The 24,940-nt window shown below is 39.3% G+C and overlaps 1 protein-coding gene and 1 long non-coding RNA gene across 10 annotated transcripts in view; one reads left to right on the top strand and one right to left on the bottom strand.

Moving 5' to 3' along the window:
• The window catches only part of pspc1 (paraspeckle component 1), a 50,889-nt gene that overhangs the window by 3,359 nt on the left and 22,590 nt on the right, over positions 1-24,940 (bottom strand). For 6 of the 9 annotated variants that reach the window (XR_015941208.1, XR_015941211.1, XR_015941209.1 and 3 more), the window contains exons 7-9: positions 24,455-24,512; positions 21,592-21,761; positions 64-134 (exon numbers count right to left, since the gene is read on the bottom strand). Coding sequence is in view for 4 of the 9 variants with exons in the window: in XM_088645465.1 (XP_088501591.1) it covers positions 64-134; positions 21,592-21,761; positions 24,455-24,512 (299 nt within the window). In the remaining 5 variants the exon portion in view is untranslated. Of the gene's footprint in view, positions 1-63; positions 135-18,460; positions 19,351-21,591; positions 21,762-24,454; positions 24,513-24,940 lie in introns of those variants that run through there. The other 3 variants (XM_088645446.1, XM_088645456.1, XM_088645494.1) reach the window with 2 other exon arrangements.
• LOC148675695 (uncharacterized) lies at positions 231-462 on the top strand. Its single transcript, XR_015941214.1, has 2 exons — positions 231-330; positions 369-462. It is a non-coding gene; the product is annotated as an uncharacterized LOC148675695 (long non-coding RNA).

The raw sequence follows: 24,940 nt of genomic DNA, 5'->3' as shown, positions 1-24,940 counted from the left end.
TATTTACACTGGCCTGAAGAGACAGGGGTTTATACATCTATTTGTAAGAAGAAAGGCCCTTACCTGCAATACCTCCCAGTGCACCTGCAGCCTGAGTCCTCACCGTTCGTTACCGCCCTCAGCACACGACTTCTCTGAAAACAGAAAATAATGCACACTGAGACCTAGATCAAGACCAGCACCCTGGTGTTCATCACTGTGTGTGCAGTTTTCACATGGCTCTTGCTATAGACAGGTGAAAGCAGGGCCCTTTCAAGTGCTGGTACTGGTATCTAAGTTTGTGTTTGCTTTTTTGGGGAGGTTAGAAGCCCAGAGCGGCCCACAGTGGGTGTGTGCACACTCCCCACACCTCTCAGGATACAGCACAGTACAACACCTACAGTATTCAGAGGGCTTCTCATTTTAAGCAGACTCTTCAAATAAAACCATGAGCCGTGAAAGCTGTCCTATTGGGTCTGCCCTTTCATATCTCTGTTTTATTAAAAAAAGATTCATAAAAAATGTGCAACCAGGAGCTACAGGATTTGCTTTATTAGCATACAATACAGAATATCCACATTAACTGTAAAAAGGATTCAGCGGTCTGACCTGAATCATCTTAAGTGGGCTTCAAGGTCCTGTACCACAACCCTGTCTTTAAGGGATCTGTTTATAGACAATCAATCTTTTCAGTTCTGTGCAAATCAGCACAAACCTAAATAGCCTGATGACTATATACACATTTTTACATTCTATATTTGCCATATTTTTTTCATACAAAAAGCAACCTGCAGGTTCCTGAATAGCTCATCCTGTATATGGCTCCTTTTTAAATTATGTGGCCCTATAGCCCCATGCAGACTACTGATTCTAGTATGTGGAAAGTGATAAAACACCCTCCTCTCCAGGACTGCAGTGTACTGAATTATAAGCTCGTTTTAAGACTACGGAGAAGCAGAACACAGCTTTATTTATTCAACTGGTAAAGGACAGCTACTTCCTGGTCCTCTTTTTCTGTGACTTTGAGCACAATACGATTGAGTGTTTCTGGAGGAAACAGGACCGTGGTTTGTTTTCCACTGGCATAGACACACAAACCATAGTGTTCGTTTAAATTAAAATGCGCAACAGCAACACTGGAAACTCCTCTCAATTTCAGCACAGCTTGGGCTGTGATTGGCTTGGCTTAGAGGGACTTAAAGCTCATCTCAGTGAAGAAATTAAAGGGATGGTCTTTAGCAATTATATATAGGAGGATAAAGGCCTAATTCTCCAGTGTTTTATTTTCAAGTAAAGGAAGTTACTTACATTCGCATAAATATCAGGGAGCATAACGTCTGGATTCTGGACAACCTTCTACGATCACAGCAACCGTTTAGGGCCCACGTAAAAGCACACGGAGGTAGTGAACAAAAATGGAAACACGGATGTGAAGTCACTTAATAGGGTGCGCGGCCACCGCATTTGAAAAGCATGGCTTGTTAGGAGTCTTGGTGTCAAGTTCAGCAGTGTCTGAAATTCTGAAGAGGGGTGCGGCTCCATTCTTCCAAGAGAACTATTGCCTGGTCGATGGCAGTGGAAAACACTGTGATCTTTTCTGCTGTTCTAGACTATCCCCAGGAATTCTCAATACCACCAGTGTCCTGCTCACCCGACCACGCACTCCGTGAAAGGAGACGCCGTCACTCCTGAAGACACCCCTGCTGGCAGGAAGGACATGGAGCCACATGGGGTGAAGATGGTCACTCGGTACCCTTCTGTCACAGTCGGCAGAGCTTGCCTTCTATAGGAATGGGTGCACCCAGACAATGCCAGGAACAGAGCCCCACAGCATCACGGAGCCACCAGCCCCCTCGGCTTTTGGATACAAGTACACGGGTGTGGGCTTTAGGTTGAAGGCCAAAGATGACCCAGATCACATTTCCCTACTGCACGGCCGCCCACTGCCTGTGCCTTCTTTCGGACTGGTGGACGGGCAAATGCCCAGTGCCAGGTGTGATGAGAGGTTTGTGCACTGCAGCCCGACAATGGTACCCCCGCCCTGTTGTAGATGAAACTGGCTGCTCCAGCCCCAGGCTGGAATCCGTAGCCAGTTGCTCGCCTGTTAGTTGTGGTTTCTCCTGGGTATCATGACCCTGGGCCGCACGCTTCTGCCCACAGGTGCCCTTGGGGCTCCTCGCTCACATCACCCGAGATACTGCTGCTTGGGAAACATTGGCAAGTTGAGCTGCCTGGGTCACTACCTCTCCTGGCAAATGTACCCCCGCCTTCAGCCCTCTGTCAAGGACACAGAGGTCTCCTCCTAATTACAGGGAATCAGACCTGTCCACCAACCTCATACATGACCCTAAGCATGCTGGGATGTTATCTGCTTAGTCCATGGGCCACACCTGTGTGGAAGCCCTTGCTTTCAATGCACTTGGCATCCCTCCTTGACAAGGGAGTTTCTATTTTTCTTTGTCCACTACTTTAGGAGCTTCTACAAGGCAAAAAATACAGCTGCAGACAGTTTCATCATCTACTTTTTTATTTACACAGATAAACATAAGATGGAGAATGGCACAATACACAGTGGAACTCCACATGAAAGAAACCATGTGTGTAGAACCAACCTCCGATTAAAAACTGATCCTTTCTTTTAAATTCACACAGTGTTTGACTAGCTTATGAACTTGAAGCCTTAGCACAACTGTGCAAAATCTGTAAAGGGAGCAAATAAAGTTTGACCCCTGTTCATAAACTTTTCACTGCCTCTATACTATAACCACAAAAGCTGGAAAAGGCTGAAATGATCCACTTCTTAAAATAAAGGGTTAGGGAACCACAGAAAATACTATGCCCCTGGCCTCCTGATCGAGAGCCAGTCCAGTAACTGCCATCTCAGAGCAAAGGGAAGCAGTGGGTCATGTCAACTGCAGCGCTGTCATGTACTTCAAGTTTGCCCGGGTTGCCGGACTGAATTACCAAGACTTGTCTTCACATACAAGAGCACGGCACTGTTTTGAAGTAACTACAGAGATGAGGCACTGCAAACACTAACAAGATGGAACTGTGGTTCAGTGGCTGCAGTATCATACCCAGGGTAAACCTGCTCACTGCGATTCCCACAGATTAATCCATGGTCATCCAGCTACCTTTTTCCTGGTCGGGTCTGCTGCTACCCGGAGCGTCTTTCAGATGTAGAGGCTGCAAGGCAGGACAACATACCAGTCCATCGCAGGGCTCATCTTAGGGGAACCAATTAACCACACCAGTATGTCTTTGGGAGGTGGGGTAAACCACTGTACCATGAGAAAGCCTCCACGAGTGGAACTGAGTAGCTCATATGAACACGAGTAAAACGTGCAGCCTCCACAAGGAGGTGCCTCATTCCAAGAGCACGCCCAAGGAGCAGGAGCTGAGAGGCAGCCGTCTCCATCATGGCTCAGTGCCGAGATTCTAAATGTTCAAAAATGTTCAGCAATTAGCTGTTAAATATTTCTATCGCAGCTCATTTCAGCGTTGCTTAGCCCACTAAATTTAGTTGGTCATAAAACTAATCTTGCGGTATCACTGTTACATTGTTTATACTCTAGTGTTTCGGTATGCTGGCCAGCAGTAGCAGTTGTGTGCAGAAATGTCATTTGCACAGTGACGTGAGCAAAATGAACGGTTTATTCCTTTCTAAACTACTTTGGGATTTCAGTTTCAAAACACCATGAAACAAACTTCAGTTACAGTGCTTTGCAGAAGTATTCAGGCCTTTGCAGTTTTCACATTGTTGCTGTAAAGTTGTCAGCAATGATACCATTGACTCACAACCTACACAAATTCAAAGCAAAACACAGACGATTATACAGAATTCTACCTCCAGGAAATAAGACTGCTAAACAGCCAGCCTGCAGCTCCTTTAGCAAATCACCTGTAATGGCTACATGGACACACAGTTTTCACTGTATTGTGCATACTGCACTAGTTGGACATAACATATTGCATACATCATGGACACAGAGCAGCTCTATTTATATTGAGTTTTGTCTGAGTTTATTTTTTTTCAATTTCTATTACGTAACCTTAATTTTGTGAGCTCATAGAAAAGACATTTCATTGCCAGCAACTAATGCTGTATGCTGTATTGTTGTGCATTTGATAAACTTGGATTGATTGAGAGAAAGATGAGAGAGAAATGTAGTTTCTCAGAGAGAAAATGGTAAGGTCAGGATTGCCTATGTATTAAAACACTTTGCTGTAGAAAGCCAATTCAGGTGTGCAAAATTATCTTCATGAGCCACACAATTAGTGGCCTATGTAAGTGTGTAGTGGTTCTCATGATTTCACATGTGAGAGGTCTTGGTTACACAGTGAATTTCAAGCAAAGACTCAATTTTGAGAGTCTCAGAAAAGTCTAAGCACCTTTCAAAGCAAGTCAGGGAGAAAGCAATTGAAAAGCACAGATCAAAATAAGGGTACATACTGAAATGTATGAATGTGCTTCATACCACCCCCACACTGCCTAGATCAGACCATTCCTATGAACTGAACAGTTAGGACCTGAGGAAGGTTGTACCACTGTGTGGCCAACAGTGACTTTGAAAGTTACAAAGCTGTGTGTTTGCAATGGCAGAAAAGGTCAATGGGAGGACACCTTGCAAAAGGCTTTGTGGTCAGAAAACAGAAGTGGAACCTTTTGGTTTGAATGCAAAGAGTTACAGCTGATGCAAAACCCATCATAGGGCATCACTCAATCAACACCATCCCTACGGTCGAGCATGGTGGTGGCAGCAGTATGCTGCGATTATTCTTCTCATCAGCAGGGACTGGAAGGCTTGACAAGACTAAAGGGAACACAGACGGACGGAGCAAGGTATTGGTAAAGCTTAAAGGCTAACAGTTAGCCTATTGGCTTAAATAGCCAATAGCTGCAAACCTAAAACTAAGAGAAAAATCCACCTTTGAGCAGGATAATGACTTAAAGCACAAAGCTACATTAGACACTCAAGGACTGACTTTCTTTTCCTAAGCCACTCCTAAGTCCTGACTTCAATTACACCGGAGAGTCTGCAGAAAGCCCTGAAGATCACCATCCATACATGGCCCCCAAGCACTCCGAGAGAACCAGAGCACATCCAAGAAAAGAGGGAAAAACGTGCTCCAAGGTGTACAAAGTTGGTAGAAACATGTCCACAAAACTCTGCTGCTGTAACTGCTGCCAAAAGAGCTTCCATCTCAATATCATCTACACATTAAAGTCTTGGCTCTCAGTACTTATGCAATAAACGTAACAAACATCATTTCTTAATCTTTGGTAAGCTTTAACTTCTTACCCTTAAAAGTCTATGACATTCAGGTTATGAATAAAAGCTAACAAAAGTGTAAGCATGATTTTAATAATTTTACAAAATGGGATACCCCAAGAAGAGTGCATACTTTTGCAGAGCACTGTATGTGTAGTTACACAATGTGTTTTTTATGACATCCCCACACAACTAGACATTTCCAATTATTTTCTTCAGGACCGCTTATGTCTACCACTTCTACAAGGGGAGAACTGGCACTGCAGACATGCTTCAGCACCCTTCACCATTACCACACGCTGTACACCTCCACAATGCGCCCTTACAGAAGAGCTTGAACCAGCTGCAGGAGTGGGGCTTCTTTCACCGACAACACTGGAGGAACACGGTCATTTTATACATTCCCCCCCGACACATTGAGTAAAAACAGACACCAGCTAATGATGCACACTACTATAGAATATGCAAAGCTTCATTCGGAAACCTTACCCAAACCTATGAAGGTAAAAACACACTCTTTAACACAGATTTAAGATATCAAGAAGGAAGAACTGCCGTTCTTCTCTTAAATGGATTTATTCTCCAGCCTTTACTGCACATATCTTGTTTCGAAACAAGACGTGCTGTAGCACATCATATTGTGGTCACCACCTTACAAACTCAGTGATTACTGGATTAGCCATACTGTAAGCCCTAAGCTTACATTTCATTTCCGTTAAAGATTAAGAACACTGGGGAACATTTAGGCAAGTAATCAACTGAGGCGAGATATCTCCGTTACTGGATGGTTGAAGTTTTTTTTTCCCCACTTTTCATCCAGATAAGCTCTGAATGACTTCTTTCCACCCATTAAACGTATCACAGCAGATTACCTGTTTAACATATCACAGTTCAACAGCTTCAGTTATTTTAAAAACTGGCAGGATTCGTGCTCTGGAGACCCTCATCAATAAGCGTTATATAATGTATTACATTCAGCCCTAATTGCAGTACTGTATTTTTGCTGGGTTCTCTCAAGTAGTTCTTTGGAAATGGGAATTGCAACCTGCTTTTAACTCTTAACTCAGCTCTCTGCACCCGATTGTCTAGGACAGCGTCTACAAAGCTAAGGCCAAGATCATTAGATATAAAGTAATAGAACAAATGCTGAATTTTCCTTAGCCATCATATCCAAGGCAACTAAACAAGCCTAAAGCCCCTCAATTTGTTAAACTAATCCTCTTCTTTCAACGTGCGACAGCTGCAGCACATTAAAAACTGACTTTGCTGCTGGCTACATATTCAACGGCAAAACAGTCTGCAACTCAGTCATATTCGGTTCTCCTAGAACCTGGATCATGTGTGCCATGTTTCACTGTGCTTCCAAACACACAGCAAAAGCTAGAAATACCAACATCACTTTACACCTGACTTACTACCCAAGTTAATTTTCCTCTTCAGCACCTTGGTGCTGCGGGACTTCACGTTTAAACACCACGGGTTACTACTAGCCATCTTATTAATGGTCAGGTTACAGAAAGGTCCCTTTCTTAAGCATGAAATATGCACTCTCAAATTGTAAAAGCATACGAAATATTGATTTGATGAAGCATTGCAATTTTAACAATTCTCGCTGGGAAGTTAAAATAGCATGCAACACAATTCTCTAATTAAGCCTGTCCACCTCATACAAAGTCTTCGGAACAGCATCTCAAGCAGCAGCCCAAGACAGTGATGAACACCGGGATGGCTGGCCAGGTTTAATAATTCTCCTCCCATCATATCTTAGTACGGGGGCCAGCTGTGAAATTATTTCTGAACTTTGGAGGAATTAGTCTGAAGTTTGGACAACTTCCTACATGTACTCGGAGTAGGTTGACTCACTCTCTAATCCACTTCTAGTTTTGTCATCAGTGAAATCAACCAACCCGTCATAACACACACAAGAATATGCCATAGCACCCACTCAATCAAACCTTGCACTGAAGGCTGGAGCAGTCAGAGGCACACTGACAAGAAGGGTCGTGACATTTCTTCACGTTAGGGCATGTCCAGTGGCTGCAGACCACAAGCTGCACCTGCATTTGTCTTGCAGTCTGTTTCCATGCTCCGGCTGTATAGGAACACAATTTACTGCTTGTTTGTGATGAAACAGCTCCCAAATGGTACTGTGACAGCCCCCTGCAACGCTGCTGTGGTCACCTGTGGCTGCACATGAACAGAAGAACATCTTGTTCTGAACGCCCACAAATTACTGCTCCTAAAAACACCCCACTTAATCTAACCCTTGCCAACACCACTTGCTCATACTCCATCTCTCTTCAGTGACGGTGCACTTCTCTCATTGCAGATGCAGTCACCTCTGATGGAATATACCGTACAACGTCATTCAGATATTCAAATGTTGCATTTTAAACGAGAGCTCATGTGCAGAGATATCCACTCATACCTCATAACAATTCCATCTATTTAGTGCATATTAGTCCATTTGTCACTGTGCAGCCACTGCTAAATTCAGATTTCTGGATATTTCTTGATCCAAGTAACCATAAACTGAGATCGTGTTCCCCCAGTACGTGAAAAGATAATTTTGGAACTTTTTTTTCAGCAACTCCCTTTTCAATGCATAAAAACTTTCGGTTTCACATTATGATACTAAAATGCTGGTTATGTTCTTTTTTAAGGAGAGCAACACTTTAACACTTGAATAACAAAACTCATTTTATAATTATTTTGACATGATTGCTTTGTAATAAGTGTATTTGACTTCTCATGTTTTATTTAGTGTCACTCAATCAGATCAGAGCATGAAGGTAACAAAAACCACACTGCTTTATTAATATTTACAAACTGTGCAGACTTTTTTTAACCAAAAATCACCTATTGAAATTAACAAAAAAGCCAAGGACATGTTGCATATATAACATTTCTGCTTTAGTTTCCTCAGTATCTTTTCATCATTTTGATTTTCATGTCAATGAGATGTCTACCCATTGCTCCAGTTAGAACACATAACATGTAGTGCGTTGGGATACACAGTGAAACGTGTCTGATGGATTATCCTAGTGTTTAAGCACAAACCTCATATTAACACACCATCTGCTACATCGCAGCATGGAAAACTGACATTCTATTTGGTATAAGAGTTATTGAGATACTTCTGAATATACGAATATTGACCAGCCAGAAGAATGGGTCTATGATAAGATGAGATCACTTTATTAGCCATATACAATTTCTTGCATTAGGAATTTGTCTTTTCTCATACCCCAGCTTGCTCTCCATGAGACACACAGACACAGAGAGAAGCTGGGGGTCAGAGCGCAGGGTCAGCCATTTATACGGCGCCCCTGGAGCAGCTGGGGCTCAGGGGCCCAACGGAGTAGGATTCCTCTGCCGGCTGCGGGATTCGAACCGGCAACCTTCCAGCTAGAGGCACAGATCCTGAGCCACAGAGCCACCACTCCACCCCTAAGCTTTCCTTCCTCACCATGGCTGGTAATTGTTGATTGCATTATGTTTCATATGCTTAATTTGAAAATTGAAAACAATTTTCTCTTCACTGTAATAAAGTAGTCACAGTCTTGCCAAGCAACTACTTATCAGAATTCAAGCTACAATGCTGAATTTCTAAGGCAAATAGACTAGTATATGAAACATATGATTCTTAAAAATAAAAATATGCAAGTGCTGCACATTTTTGGCATTTTAAAATTATCAAAGACGTTTTGTTTCCACTTTAATTAGAACAAAAAGAGCCTGCTTAATCAAATGTTTCAACACAAGTCTGAAAAACTGTTAGCCAACACCTTGGTTATACACTCACCTGGAAGAAGGAAATCCCTCTGGATGAACTGTTGATTGGCACTGCAGGTTTTCTTCAATTTGAAAGCACATCTACATAGAGACTAAGAATATTTTTCTAACTAAAACTATTTGATAATCTCCAGATACTTTTGTTTTTAAAATATACCTCTATATTTTAGCAAGAATTCTAAAGAATTAGTTCCTAATAACATGACTCTTACAAAATATCTGACTGTGTGACATGATTAAACTGTTATCGCTCCAGCTATTAAGGAAAGGTAAATGCAAACAGTAATATGAATTCATGATGAGAACATATTTCAGAATCAGAATAACCGTCATCTGCTTCTTTCTCTGGTGATTCTTCAAAATCTGATGCAAACACCTTACTTCTACTAAAGTTCCTATCTGACATCCTGAGTTCTGAACGTCAGTTCTTAGTTACTGCTATAAATAAATCCAAGAATACTTTAAAAAATAATAAAACTACAGTCACACACAATTAAAAACAGTAGGGTACTGGAATTAATAGTACAGAATAAAGTAAGGGTTTGAGGCTAAGCAAAGTTTCAGCATGGGATAAGAGGGAATAGATACATGGGTGTCTAAAATGGCTTACTACATACCAGGACTTTATTCTCAGAAAATTGAAGTTGAAAACATCCCTTTCTTTTAACTACATTAATTAAAATGCATTTAAGCCCACTATGAAAGAGCCATTTGTCAAAGCTATTTATAGCCTTGACTCTGATATAATGAGATAGTAATATTTGAAGCTTCTAAGCAGCCTGCAGGAAAAAGATGAATCGCCTCATACATCGGTAGATCCCCTCTTAAAGAATAATGAAAGCCAAGCAACAAAGAAAGTCAGTCTTAAAGGGCTGGAAGAAGGTTCAGAGAAAACATCTGATCAATATGATTCAAATAAGCAGCAGACCTTTTTTCAGATAGGACTCATTAACTTCAAAAACCTTTAATAATATTGAATCATCTTTATTAGTCTAGAAATGTAAATTTAGCAGTCTAATAGCATTACCACTTGTGTTGGTTGTACTTGGACAACACATTAACGGACACATATACATAAGTGAACAGTGGAAACTAGTATATGGGAGATCATGAAATGCAAACACTTATATATTCAATGCAAAAAGCATTTTCAACTTTTTAGTAATATTTGAACTTTTAATCCTTGTATAGATCAGAAAACATGTGCAACCTTCGACACCTAGGCAAGATGAAAGTAAATGAATGGAAAATGAGAATTTTCACAATTCAGTGCCGCAAATGCAAAATGAAAGGTAAGAATGTTTGTGTAAAATGTTAAATTCTAATTGTGTACAATAAGAGACCGTGCAGACTTGATCAGTGCCTGCACATCAATGACAAACCCAAGAACTGGGAATGGGTGAAGTGGGGTGCTGTCAGTAAGACAGCATGCCAGGCTGTACTGTATAAAGTAACTACCAAAAGTGAGTAACAGTCAAATATTTTAACTGTTCTTCCCAACAAATACCCATTTATTCACAGAAATATAAGGAGTGGTGCTAGGTTTAAACGTCACAAAGAGAGTGGCTAATGATTAAAATAAAAGCTAAAATGCTGAGGAAAATCAACACCCGTCAATAAATTTCCTAACATACTAATCAAGCGGACAATGTCTCACAGGATCTTCATCCTTTACCCTCTCACTGGGTATGTCCCATACCTGAAAAGAGATATTTAATCCATGCAAGCAAAACAACAGACACCATTCAAATACACTTCCCCGTCACAGGGTTAGGCAGAACCATGCAACAAGGTATTTCATGCAGCCTTTACAGTGACGATACCAGCATTCACCCATCTAACAGGGGGCAGCATTAAGCTTGACAAAATAATGTCATAAGGTGGGATGCCAATGACAGATTTGCGGAACCTCTGTTTTCCTTTATGGGGCGTTCCTCTAGTGTTTTTAAATTTCTGGGGATAGTGGATGGGGCGCTTCTTTTTTCCCCAATTTAGTTTAGTAGGGGAAAGGCTTGTTTTTTTCCCCATATCAGGCATGCATGGTCCCCATCAAACATTTGTAACTTTTTTAGTTTCTCCTCCCTTGGGTGTCTTTATCAGTTTCCAAGGGAGGCTGGGGAGGCATCCGCCACACCTCAGCATCGCCACCAAGTATCAGCCCACTCACAGCACGTGCAAGCTCAAGACTACAGGACAGCAAGCTGCTCTCAAATGTATGTTCGGAAACAAAAGGCAATAGAAGAAAGAAAAAAACACAAACATCTTGCTTAATTGCAAAAGCAAGTTATCGGTAAATCGCAAAACTACATGGAGAGGAAAAACCTATTCATACCTAAACATTGTTCAATGTGCTATAAAAAGCCCCTGTAAATGAACAACTGTGAACCCTTCCCCCCCCAGGCATTCCATATGGTTACAAGTTCAGTATGAAGGGGACAGTTTTGTTCACAGAAGAAAATCTACTCCATCTGTTGAGGAAACATGTTTCTCACTACATGCTTGTCATGCATTCAGTGCATTTTTACATGTCTCTCTCCATTACCTCTGAGACTGTACCTCTAAAACAAGACCACTGAAAATCAATGAAGCTCTGGAGTGGCAGCAGTCTCTGGTCTAAGTGTGAAAGTTTCAGACCGAATACATTCTTACCTTTTGATGTGTCCACTCCCCTTTTGGGACAAAGAACTTCTGCACCTCACCTGGCACAGTATTAAACTGTGGACTTGAAAAGGACTAAGCACCCAACAACCATATGGCTACCCACTGTTCTTGTCACGGTCTAAATGCATTTTATTTTTAAATAAAGCCCAAGTAATAAGGGCCCAAGAGGGGGGGGGGGTATTTTGATAGACTGGTGTAGTAAAAACTAGTGTTTGCCTTTATAAAGCAAACAAAAATAGGTCAGTAATTGCAACAGCACTGGTCATTTAACATTTGAGAAAAAAGTCAAAACGTTGTAAAAAAACAAAACTGTTTGTTTTAAGTAAACTGGTACGCTATTTTATCAGTGATGAATAAAATAGTGCCATTAAAATTATGATGAGAAACACTGAATGCACAGCATGTTTTTTTTTCTCAAGTACACACTTGGCACATAAAGGCTTACTTTCATCATGTGTACTAGGAATCTGCTGTTGTCCACTGTCACTGAGAACGTCAAGTGCAGAACTCATTTAAGAAATAAACACTTCTGGTGAAATCCCAACTCCAGATTGATAACGGGTATAGCGCTGCTGCTCTTTATTGAGGTCCCAAGAGAGCAGGCTTTCAGCAATGCTGCTCAAGAACATGTGCATGTCTCATAATATACTTGATGTTATAACCTGTGGTTACTTTCAGGCAAATCGGAACACTGAAACATGAAATTATGTAGCATTTCCGTCTTCCATTTCAGTGGGAGTGAATATGTGGAGCATGTGGGATCAAACTTTGACATGGGTTTGTTCTCCTCACCTCTGCTACACTCTTGCATAATACTTACGAGAACCTGACAGAATAGTCAAAGCAAGAGGGTGGAGAAGAATTAGATCTAAGGGAATCCACTGGAAAATTTTCCAAAATGTTCAAAACTAACTAAATTTTGAAAAATAATTTTAATATAGTACGAAAAGGTTTTTAAATAAAAACCTGACTTGTTACTGTACAATGATGAACAATAAGCATTATAAACTGAAACAAATAAACTGTGGTTTGTAACTTCTGTGAGTTGTATTGAACAAATTACACCAATATTAAGTTTCTCTGCACTTCATTAGAAGTTATCTTGCAGAATACAAAGATGAACAAAAATAGCTGCATAAAAATCAGTCCTCGTGTGTTTAATTACTAAAGCAACTCAAACAACAGATCTAAAATACTGTGCTCTTACAACATTCTAGTTTAGTCATCTTTAATCTGAAACTGGATACCGGATTTAAGTCTTCATGTTCCCTTTGTATCTTAGGCTCCTAACCTTAGCAGTACAGTCATCTAGCTAATAAAACCTGCTTTTGTAGAATACAATGGGAACGAGGAATAATAAAAATAACTTGCAACTTATTCTGGTGGCTGTTTTGGGATAATATCTAAGGTTTTGTTTGCTTCAACACCATCTGCTTCCAAATGTCAATCCAGTGATTTCGAAACGCATAAACACATAAGATAATAAGAATCACAGAGGTTGTCTTAATTGGTATTTTCTCTTTTTATAACTATATGTACTAAGTAAAGGAAGCTCCAATATCACAGCCACTCATTGTGTTGCTCCTCAGGAAATTGGAAGCAGTGAATATGATGCAACACAAAAACCACATTTTGTAGGACACAATGGTCAAGTGAAAAAGTCTAATACACTTCAAAATGCATAATTAATATTAATTGCTATTAATATTAATTACAACCTTAACATTATTAACGAAATATGGATTTGGATTTTAGAGGGGAAAATCATTAAAACATGTAACGCACATGGTGTGAGTAGGTCCACGAACAGTGCTGTCTGTGAGATTTGTAACAACCTAATCCATTCATGGAAATTAGTTTTAGCTTTCAACACATCCTTGTTTAATCAAAACTGCTCTTTTCATAAACGAAAAAGGGTTACCAATTCATTGCTTTTTGATACGTAATGGCAAAGTAGGAAAAAAAACGGGTTACGTTTTAAAAATAAATTAACCCCCAGTTTATGTAGCAAAAATAAGAATTGGAGCCAGGCGATTAGAAATTGGGCGACATATAAACAAGGACTGAGTTTGGGCAGCCCTGTCCCATATATTGGTCACTTTGTGAGTCTGGTCATCATACAATTAGCAGAAACATGGCATGATAAAAGATTTCAGAGGACATCAGAAAAGGAGCTGATGTGCTGCAGTCTAGAGAGGATTACAACAGCATTTCTAAATATCTTTGATGTACCATCCATCCGCTGTCAAGAGTCTGCAAACAGGAAATATTCAAGACCACATCGACTCTGCCCAGGGTCCTTCCATCCTGCCAGGATCTCTCCAGACGCACAGCAGACAAGCATTTCGGAAATCACTAGGAGCCCCAGAGTAAGTCTAGGTCTAAGGATCTGCGCGCCTCTCTTGCGGAGGCTAATAATCGTGATCATGCTTCAGACATTAGAAACTGATGTAGAGACAGAATGGGAATGATGATCATGGGAGCATATTAAATCTGCCCATCTCAAATTCACCAAAAGAGCACCTGGACAAGCTTCCAAGGCGACTGGAAGAACGTCCTCTGGACAGACAAGACAAATGTTGACCTTTCTGGCCAAACTGCCTTGCAACCGAGAAACCTCATGACCGTCAAGCATGGTGGTGGGAGTATCGCTGTTTGGGTCAGCTGTGCCAAGAGTAATAAAAACCATGTTTTCTGTAATTATCAGTCTCTTTGGAGTTGGAAGTCACTGCTGCTCAAGAAGGGAGCACAAACCACGGAATTCAATGAATATGTACACAAGTCCTAATGAGGATATTTATTTTTGGACCATTCTGTTAAATCTAAATATATCTTAAGTCAATGTGTTGTTGAATCAGGTTATATTATTATTTTATTAAGATTGTAATGAAGATCTAAATACATTTTAGGTCAAACATAAATGAAAATATGGAACAAAATAGATGCTTTGTTGACTTCTGAGGTTTAGCAAATTCTGTTTTGTCCAAAGCTGCAGCTGCATATTCCTTTCGGCCCTCGCAATTAGCAGGGTCAACGATATGAACGGTTTCTTTCTGTAACATTAGCCCTAAAAAAACCTTTCATAGTATAAGAGACTACATCTGCCATCACAGAAACCAGCTAAGTGAAAAATTCAAAGAGACTACAGGTCAGTGAGATGTTGGTTGTGACGCCTTCAGGTCTGCATCTGCATCATGGGCTCTCCCTAACAACAGTTTGGGCTGAATCAACAGCCTTTAAAAATACAGCTACTGAGTGCTATTGAGACTCATTAGAGCCTTCATTTGGACAGTTTTGCATTTTTTAATGCACATGAACTCTAAATGTTAGGTAATGCTAATTTGTGCTTTGGAAGACTGATCAGAAAATTTGAAGGAAGCATAAAGAGCACCTCATTAAAACTCAAAACAGATGCAACAATAAGGGGGTAGACGGCTTTTGTGAAAAGAAAAACATTACTGAAGTGACTGTGCAATCCTGCATGCAGTTTCTTACAAAGCAACTCGCTTTGAAATTTACTCCATAGAAAAAATTCCAAAACTGCCAGTATGATAATTCCACCAAGACATACTTCAGGCAGCTTTTAAGGGCCTGGCAACTAAAAAAATTCAAAACCTGGGGTCAAGTGCGTCAAGTATCACTATTGGGGCCACTGCCGATAAACTAACAAACAAAAAATATAACAGGTCCAATTCCTGTTATAAGGCACACATTAGAGGTCTTCTGCGAATGCTAAACACGCTCCAGAACTGTCACAATCCAGGTATCGCCCCTTCTTCAGAGCCTAAACTGTTGTCAAGTTTTAAATTACTTCTGTCATTTACGGACAGGACCTGGCTTTAAACTGTCATCGAAACGATGTTGCATTTTTATGTAAATGGATAATGAAGTTGAAAAGGAATTCGAAACCAGAATATTACTGTTTTCAGACAGGAATTGCGGTCTGTAATAAGTTTGGGTCTTACAAAAATGAAGCTGAGTAACACAGACGAACGTACACCATACTAAATTATGACAGTAGTTCATCAGTATTAAAAAGGAGAAGGCAGGACTGCTAAAATTATCACAGTAAAAAATTATGACCTAGTTCAGCAAATGTTAATGCTGAAGTGATCTGTGATTTGAACAAATCTACGCTTCAAGAAACTTCAAATGTGTGTGCATGGAGTAAGTTTGCATACGGTATGTACTTTATATACAAGCACCCCAAACCACACAAATCTGGGGGTACCAGTGGAAAGGCCATCTAACGCCTCAGTTCCAATACATACTTCAGTCAACCCACGTCACACATGAAACCCAAGACTCAACACCGGGAATCAGCACCTTTCAGAACGAATCAAGGTCTTTACATTAAAATATAATTGCATGACGAGCAATGTAATTGAGTTTTCTATGATTTTGTGTTTAGAAGGAAAAAAACTTTCATAGTATGCAAACTGACCCTTTGCAATGTCCTTATTAGATGTGGACATTATAGATGTTTTTTTTTTTAAACTTTCAAGCCTTTAAAATAAGCATTTGGTTATGACATATCTTATTTAATTTGCACTGAGGCTTGCATTACTTATTTTATTCTTGACCCCATTTCCATTCCAGTTCAAATGACACTAAGACAAATGGGATATAAATACGACTTTTCTTTTTTTTTTTAAAGTTTTAAACCTTGATATTATTTTGTGGGTCTGTGAAGCCCATGGTTGGCAATCGAGCTATTGTGCTTGTTTAAATTCATAACCTCATTAGTAAAAATTGGTCTTTAAAACCACCTCACTTTAAAAAATAATCTGACAACTACAATTATACATCGGGCATTGTAGACAGTCATTTCTAAAGAATACCTAAAACAGTTTAGTTTGATGACTAAAAGCTTTTGTCATCTGCAGCAAAGGTGTTTTATCCTCAACTAAAAGCTTCACAAAAGCATGAAAATCACCTTTTAAAAACATCAAGAATGATTTGGGACACAGGTATACTGTTTGCAACCTAAGTAGCCGTGACTAAGCCGCATCAATACATATTAGACATGCTTTTACAATGTCAACAAGGGAAGTCTATAATAAAGTGCCTACTATCTTCTGTTTTCCTGGGTGAAAGGTCTTGCTGTGGTCTCTCAATATATCCATTAACTCATGTACATACTTAAATAACTCATAGAAAATGGCTTTACAAGACCATTAAAATCTCTAAGCAGACCTTTGATTTTCATGAAACTGATAGTTACAGATAACTTAAGTATAATGGACACATTTAAAATGTAAATGAACAAAACAATGAAATTGAATACAAAAAGCAGAAAAGGGTTATTTGAAATAATCAAAACCTTTGCTTCAGGACTGATCTTTATATCCTCACAGATGACTGCAAAATGGAGATTAAGACAACTACAATTATGAAAATGGAAAGTGCACACACAATATTAATTTCAGTTAGTAATATCTTTCCTAATCCTCAACCACACACACACACATTAAAGAGCATCTTGTGTGTATTTTGAATACCACTGTACTTCACCCATTAATTTAGGCCTAGTGTAACCATTCATGATACTTATTTTTCATCGTAACAAGGATAAGCAAGTAAAAAATGGCACAGAGACAGCATCTTATTATTATAAATAAAAAATTATTTTCCAGTTTTCCAGGTTTTACATATTACAACATTTGAAAATGCATTATCCGTTTGGAAGTATATTTTTTGACATTCTGCTGCTCCTAATTTCATGTATTAGCCGAAACCCTATAACAAATCTTAATATTTTGGAGAAAAAGCTTATTTGAAAGCAAGTTTCAAAACCATACCAATACAATTTCAACAGGAAAAAATAGATAAAGGAATATAAAGGTTTTGAGATCAAATGAGATGAATAATCTGTTGAAATGGCATTACATTCTAAGCTTTTATTTAGTGTGGGGAATATAATCACTTAGTTAAAAAAAATCATTCATTTAAAAATTACTCTATTGAATTGAGATATTCAATAATGAGGTACTTAACTGTTGACTCAGTCATGCTGGGATATTGTAATAAACATGGATATTCAAGGATATTTGAAAATAGTACCGTAACCCTAACTTTGTTACAGGAGACACCCACACTGTTATATAGGACCTATTTATCTTTACTGAAGGAATACACACGTTACATTTAACAAAAACAATTGTAGCCAACCCTCAGTATTACATAAAATCCATAATCCAGGATTAAAAGTATGTTTTCTTCCCACTGTCAAGTAACCACAGTGAGTTCCACTTGGCGCAGTTACTTAAAAAGTACACAGGATGCACAATTATGTAGAAAACGTTTATTTCCTTGATTACCAAGAGATTTTCCTTGGTGCCATCATTATTGAAAAAGGTTTGAGAGGAGAACTGATTTAGATGCTCACCTTGTGTCAGTGCTTCACAGGTATTTACTTTAGCTTACACCAGTGATCCATCAACACTACTAGAAAGATCATCTTAAGATAAAAGATGAAAAAACGAAAATCATTCAGCTTTGAGTGAACAGAATTACAAAATGCCAGGAGAAAGGACAGCTGTATTTTTTTCCAATCCTCTTCCCAGTGTACAAGCAATGCCATTTTCAAAAGAAAAACACACCCAAGTGCCAAAAATAATTTTCAGTTACAAGCACGTAGAAGGTTTTATCTATCAAATACTTCCCAGTAGTATGGATGATACCAAACTGCAATCTACATGAGATAACGATACTGAATTTCATTAACATTTTCAAGTACAACTGCAGACAACTAGTGTTTCAAATTATTTTATTGTTAAAGTATTGCTAGAACAAAACGTTGACCGAAAAGAAAAACAAAACTGTCCACAGATAAAGTACTGATGCCCTAGAGGAAATAAATGCATGCATTTTACATTGAAAACACTAACTACAGCAAGGTACCAATGCAGCTTTCAATTAGGATCAAAACTAAATCAAAATAAAAAAATACATATCACAAAGTAAAGAAACATCCTGGTCACATGGGGCTGAAATGATGAAAGCAGTCCAGAGCTATATCCATGGCTTTAAATTAAAATAAAGGATTTCATTTGCGAAAATAACCGTCACTTTCCTCACAATTTTTAGGACTTCAGCAACTCTAAAAGATCTTCACCTCAGCCAAAGGCAGCTGTGGATCTTCAGCAAATGATTAGATTTCGATATAATGGAAGTCTAAAAGTCTTGCCAAGCTTTTTTTTTTTTTTTGTTTCCTCCATTTCCAGTAAAACTGTACAAGATACAGCAAAATCATGTCCACATTCATCACTTGCCAATAGAAATGTTTGTGCTGCTACACCGCAGGAGTCATGATACCTACAAATCAGGCTGCAAATTACACTGACAACAAATGCTAAAACTATCTGCAAAATAAAACGAGTAACATTTAGCGGACGTTGAAGGGGCGTCTACTCTCTGTAGAGAAGCTGGAATGCACTTTAAGGGCTCGGAAAGCTCAGTATCTACGACGCTTGTTAGGTCCATCAAAGTTGCCCCCTTGGTTCCCCCGCCCAAACCCCCCAGGCCCGCCCCCCACAGCCCCAGCACCAACCATGGGTGCCTGCTGAGCTTCAACACCGGGCCTGCTGACCAGCGGGGAGCCCATGGGCGGGGGGCCACCTTGCGGGAATCTATCACTGCGCTACAGCGTTCGGTTCGAGAACGAACATGCAGTCCGTCGATGGATGCCACGACAGCCAGGAAAATAACGGGATTAAAAAACATTCCAATATTCCAAGTGTTGCCGTCGGGAAGGTCAGCAGACAGTCCGAGCAGTACCAGGAACAAACAATGAGAAGGAAGAGAGGAGTCATTTCATTAGTTATTTGGATTTTTGAATCGCTGATCAATGAGAGCTTGTAAACTTCACCGTTAAAAAGCTTTAACCCTGACATGTCCTGTGCACTCAAAATCTAGACTGCTACAGCCAACTATAGATTATAAAAAAAAAATAAAGGTGGAGAAAAGGCGTTAGAAGGGCAGAGTCTCCAGGCTAATTTCGGACATTATGATATCCATATACTCTAAATCTTTAGCATAATGCATTAAAGCACAAGATAAAAGCGTCTGAACTTTCAGACTGAAGCTTCATTTTTTCATATCAATAACCACTACAGAAGTGACAGTTCAGCCTATGGAAGAAACGTACTTTTAACCATTAAAGCAACCTTGAGCATTATTATATCAGCCTCTCTGATGCCTTTTACCACCAGTCTATTATGAAAATTTCTAATCACTATTTAGATTTTACAGGCCATATGAAAGAATACCCCAGTAATACTTGATAAGAATATTATACATTAAAATTGTTACAAGACTATACAACAGTACAGACTAAATGCAAGATAAAAAAATGCCTGAAGAGATTAAAACTGAGAAAGGCCGAACTTCCAAGAACATAAATGTTTATGTGTGAATGAATATTTTGCTGGATACAGCTTTACTGAACTCTTAAGTAATTAAGAATACAGAACTCCGCACATATGAAGCATATTTACGCACTGCTTGTGCAAAAAATCAAGGGCTAAAAATTGGTAATCCTGTCTTGAAGCCACAGGATCATTGAGCATTTTAACTTGCCCTTTATTTCCATTTAAATCATCGCTAGATCGGATACTAGTTTTGGCTGTACAGATGTCTTATGAAGACATAAGGTTAAGAGAACGCATTCCAATGAAATAAGGCAACAGAATGGCAAACATGTTCTTACAAGCTTTAGTAAAAAGAATCTTACAATAAAAAAGATCAAAGAAATATGCCATTCTTCCAAAGAAAAAACTCAAATTAAAAACCTATAGTACTGGATTATAGTCTTCAAGAAATGTTTTACATCTAAGTAACTGGCAATAAATTATTAATCTTGAAGATGTACACGGTGAGTCTATGCAAGTAAAATCATATTCCTGCTTGAGAACTTGTGCCAACTATGTGCAGCTGAAACCTACAGTTCTTCTGTACTGCCTAAAGCCTAGTGGTGTCTATTTCACAGCTGTTAAAGCAACTCTATTATGAAGATACAGTACATAAAAGTAGTTTTTTTTAAGACTCCAAAGTGTATAAATATTTTGAAGTTCCCTAAAGTATATGAACAAGAAATCAGGGCAACTACAAGTGACAGGTGATTTCTGATTTTTAAAATGACACCCTTCACAAATGTAATTTTATGTTATTCCTGTATATATTTCTTCTCACACAGTAAAACACTGGGGATCTCGTAATAGCAACACATTATCAAATGATGGACTCTTGATAGGTTGGCTTGCTGGTGAAATGCACAGATGGTCCTCATTTGCCTCTTATGGGAGAGGGGTGCTACTGGTAAAACCAACAACAGGCAAATTAAAGCCTGGCAAGTAAAACATTAAATAGGCAATTATAGATTAATGCATATAAGCCTAATCCACTTCTGAAATACATGGCAAACTTAAGAAGGGATTCACCTGAGTAAATGCAATAAGATGGTGACTTTAAAAATCAATGTCAAAAATGAATAATAGAATAACAATAACGATATAAATTGTTTTAATGCTACAATTTTGGATGAGAGGAGGTATGCCGAGCACACCAGGATACAGAATTACTGAAGAACATACAGAAATGCTGTATTCAAGCTTAAAGGCTTTAAAATGCCAAAGATCAGCTGTGATGGCATTCATTATCTCCTGGACCGCGCCAGTCCTCCGAAGTGAAATCCCATTTCAGTGCTGCATCAGGACACTAAGAGCACTCATAGCCCTGATCTTCAGGAGGAACAAGCTGCCATGTGGACACTTCTTCTACCAGGACACACACTTTCATGTACAAACGCCCGCGATGAGGGGGGGGAGGGGGGGGGAGGAAAAAAAACGATCACAGTAAGCAAATGATTCCATGAATACGTTACCATGGCTCCGTTATCGGGTATCATTGGCGTTCCCATGTTTGGTGCTCCCTCTGGCCCCATGGCAGGACCAGGTCCCAATGCAGTGCCAGAGATTGCTCCTCTGTTGTTCATATTCATACCCATCATTTGAGGGGGGCCTTGGTTACCAGCAGCTGCTGGGCTATAAGTATCTATGCAAAACAATCGTTCTTTTACTCCAAGCGATAGGCGACAGGCTAAAGCAGTATAAAAGAATTAAAAGTAAAAAGTGGAGGACAAACTGTGTGAGGCTCCTTTTATTTTATTTCAAATCTAACGACGAGGGTTAAAATATTTGGGACTGCACATTAAATTGCCCTGTAGTAAGAGCAAACGCTTCCTGAAGCAGCGCTTTTAAGCATACGCAACAGACTCCATCAAACTGAGGGATGTTTTTTTGCCACGTGAAACTAAGAAAAATGGACATACAAAGATGAAATCTTTAAAAGGCCTTCTTGGTAGCATAATATCAGGCATAATACAAAGGCATCTCACCTTGCACAGGACAAACTGGTTTTAAAACACATCCTAAAACTTTGTTTGAAAGAAGTGATAAGCCTAGTTGCAAGTTACAGAATATAACTTAATGTTGTGATGCACTGACAAGCACACACACACATTTAGTACCACTTACAAGACAGCCCAAGTACGTGTTATACCACAGCAGTGTTTTAAATTCTGTCTGACAGTCTGAAGTCCTCTAATATGCTACCGATAACACAATTATACAAAAAAGAAAAGTATAGAAGACAGACGAGAAAAGGCTTCGAACCTAAATAATTTCAAAATTCACATTTAGAATCAAGAAGGATATGATCAAGTTTATGTCCTCAAGAAACATACCCTTAATTTCACATGAACTTATTTGAGAATTAAGGTTACACTTGTGGAATTAAGGTTACACTTGTGAATAATGCACAACTATGGGTTTAGACAAATTTCTCCAGGGGAGTAAAGTGTCCAAACGGAAAACGTTGAACAGTTACTGTGATTCTCCAGCATGAACAGCACCTTACAAAACCGGAGCCTCATTATAGTTGTGGAAAAGTAACCATACCAAAGGCACGTTATGGAGTGCATTTCAAACATAGGTGAAGCTCAGTACTAAATACAATGTGATTGGTGCTGTATTCGAGTTACCTTAGAATAATACGCAGAATGAAACTGCCTCAAAGCCTTCTGAAGCCATTTACGTTAGAACATTAACTGCACAATTTGGGAAGAACTGTTTCAATGCCTAAAAGTTCTTCCAGTTTTTATAAGGATTTCATACATTTCATTAAAGAATCACATAGGTAATGCAAAGTAAAAATAATGAGATTTAAAACTGGTAATTATTGTTTATCTACAGCATGCTATGCAATAAAATGTCTAAAAGTCTGATTTATTTATGAGCAACAGAACTGAAGGCACACAATTTGAGGTTATACTGCAAATTTCCAGTTTGCATCTTAGTATCAGCATAATGTACCATATTATTTCTCATTTTTCTCAACCGTATTAGTTTACTCGTATGCAAAGGGAAAGTAGAGTGATGTCCCGAGTAGACACACAAAATACAAAAGTAAGATCAATGGCTTTAAAAGATATAATCATGGTAAGATTTTTCAGACAAAACACATCAGGGAAGTTCAACAGAAAAGATGGAAGCCGCAGGTTTTACGCGTCAGCAGGTCATGCGAGAATGATTTAAAACAGCCAACAAGAAGAATGAATCTCTGAAATGAGTTGACGCCTGAGAGCGCTTCAGGGGCTTCTTTGAGAAACAGGGTTTGGGACGCTGAGTGATGGCCAAGCCACCTAGTTCCAAAGGCTTTTCCTATTTAAGAAATGAAACAGCCTTCTCTTCTGTTTTTGGAAGAAAAAAAAATGTGTTTGGAGGCATTTCACCTGCACATGTAAATAAAGGCGACACCACGGGAATGTGGTGGAATGAAGCAGCACATGGAACTTAACTGACAGTTTCAGCAAAAAAAAAATGTACTCCAAGTTCTTGATTTATGATTGATAAATTTCTCCTAGTAGAAGACCCCACTGCATTCATTACATGCGAAAAAAGGCGACACAAACGCGCTGCTCGGCAGTTTGGGAAGTGGTGAACACCTGACCAGGTAGGAATCATCACATATGAGCAGCAGCCGATCTGAACCTCATAAGGGAACTGCAGGTGAAATGCAATAAAAATAAATCACTGCAAATGTATACTGAATTAACAGCATTATTTTCCTTAGATTCAGTGCTCATTATGTAATTTTGAAAAGCATACACGACTACAGCATGTAAGGAATACGGAAAACCTTGCACCTGTGGATGTAGAGACTACAAATCAAGGCAAGTACATCACAGTTGATCGAATAAAAAAAAAATGTATACGTACATTGCCTGTGGTTTACAGAGCGGAGGAAAACTAATTTGCATTGCAATTCATAAGAAAAAAACCTGAAATCCGTACTTCACTAATAAGATGCTTTGCACCTCAAACCTCACCTAACCCCAGGAGTTCCCATGTATGAGGGGGTCACGGTGCCCTGGGAGAAAACAGCAGCACGTCGACCCAGTCAAGCCACTTTGCCAGTTCGACCCACCGCACTAGCGACTAGGTTCTGGGTGAAGAGGTGGCAGAAAGGCAATGATCATGCCGATGATTTTGTCACTGCATGTGGAGAATCAGGCACCAGCGAACAGAAAACCACTGAGTTGAGTTGCTGGACTGGGTTATAGATATGGACAGCGTTTCAGAGATACCAAGATCACATATTTGCATATAATGTACAGTCCCAAACATTGCACAAGACATAAAAGAAGCCGAACACAGCCGCCTTTTGTCGTGACTTCAGGTCCCTACCTCCCATATTAATCGCTCCACGGGGACCCATATCACCCATTCTCATTTCCTGTTCTCTCTGGAAGTAGAAAGTTTGCACAGTCAACCTAACACAGTACTGACACAAAGTAAGTGTGTTTAAGACTTTAAACTGGACCCCTGGTAATTATTCAGTCCACATAACAGGAAATTTGCATTCAATTTTTCTGTTTTGAAAAGCAAAATATAAAAATGACAAAACTCCAACTATAAGAAAATGCTGCCTGAGTCATAGAAACATAGATATGTATACATAGGAAAATGAACAATACTTTTTTAAAATAAACCATTTATCACAGCTGTAATTACGTTATAGAAATAATGTTTCTTTTTCCAGACAAAACTTCAAACAGCAGTTTGAGGCAGTTTTAGGATGAAAATGTTTCATTTGCTAACTTGTTTATCATGAGACCCCTTCAGAGTCTGTTCACCAAAAACTGCTCCAGATTGAATATTTTCCAGGGTGAT

This window comes from Lepisosteus platostomus, chromosome 2, assembly GCF_059453375.1.
Source record: "Lepisosteus platostomus isolate fLepPlt1 chromosome 2, fLepPlt1.hap1, whole genome shotgun sequence".
Lineage (NCBI taxonomy): Eukaryota > Metazoa > Chordata > Actinopteri > Semionotiformes > Lepisosteidae > Lepisosteus > Lepisosteus platostomus.
Note: the sequence above shows the minus strand (reverse complement) of the source record. Positions and strands in the feature narration are given on the sequence as shown.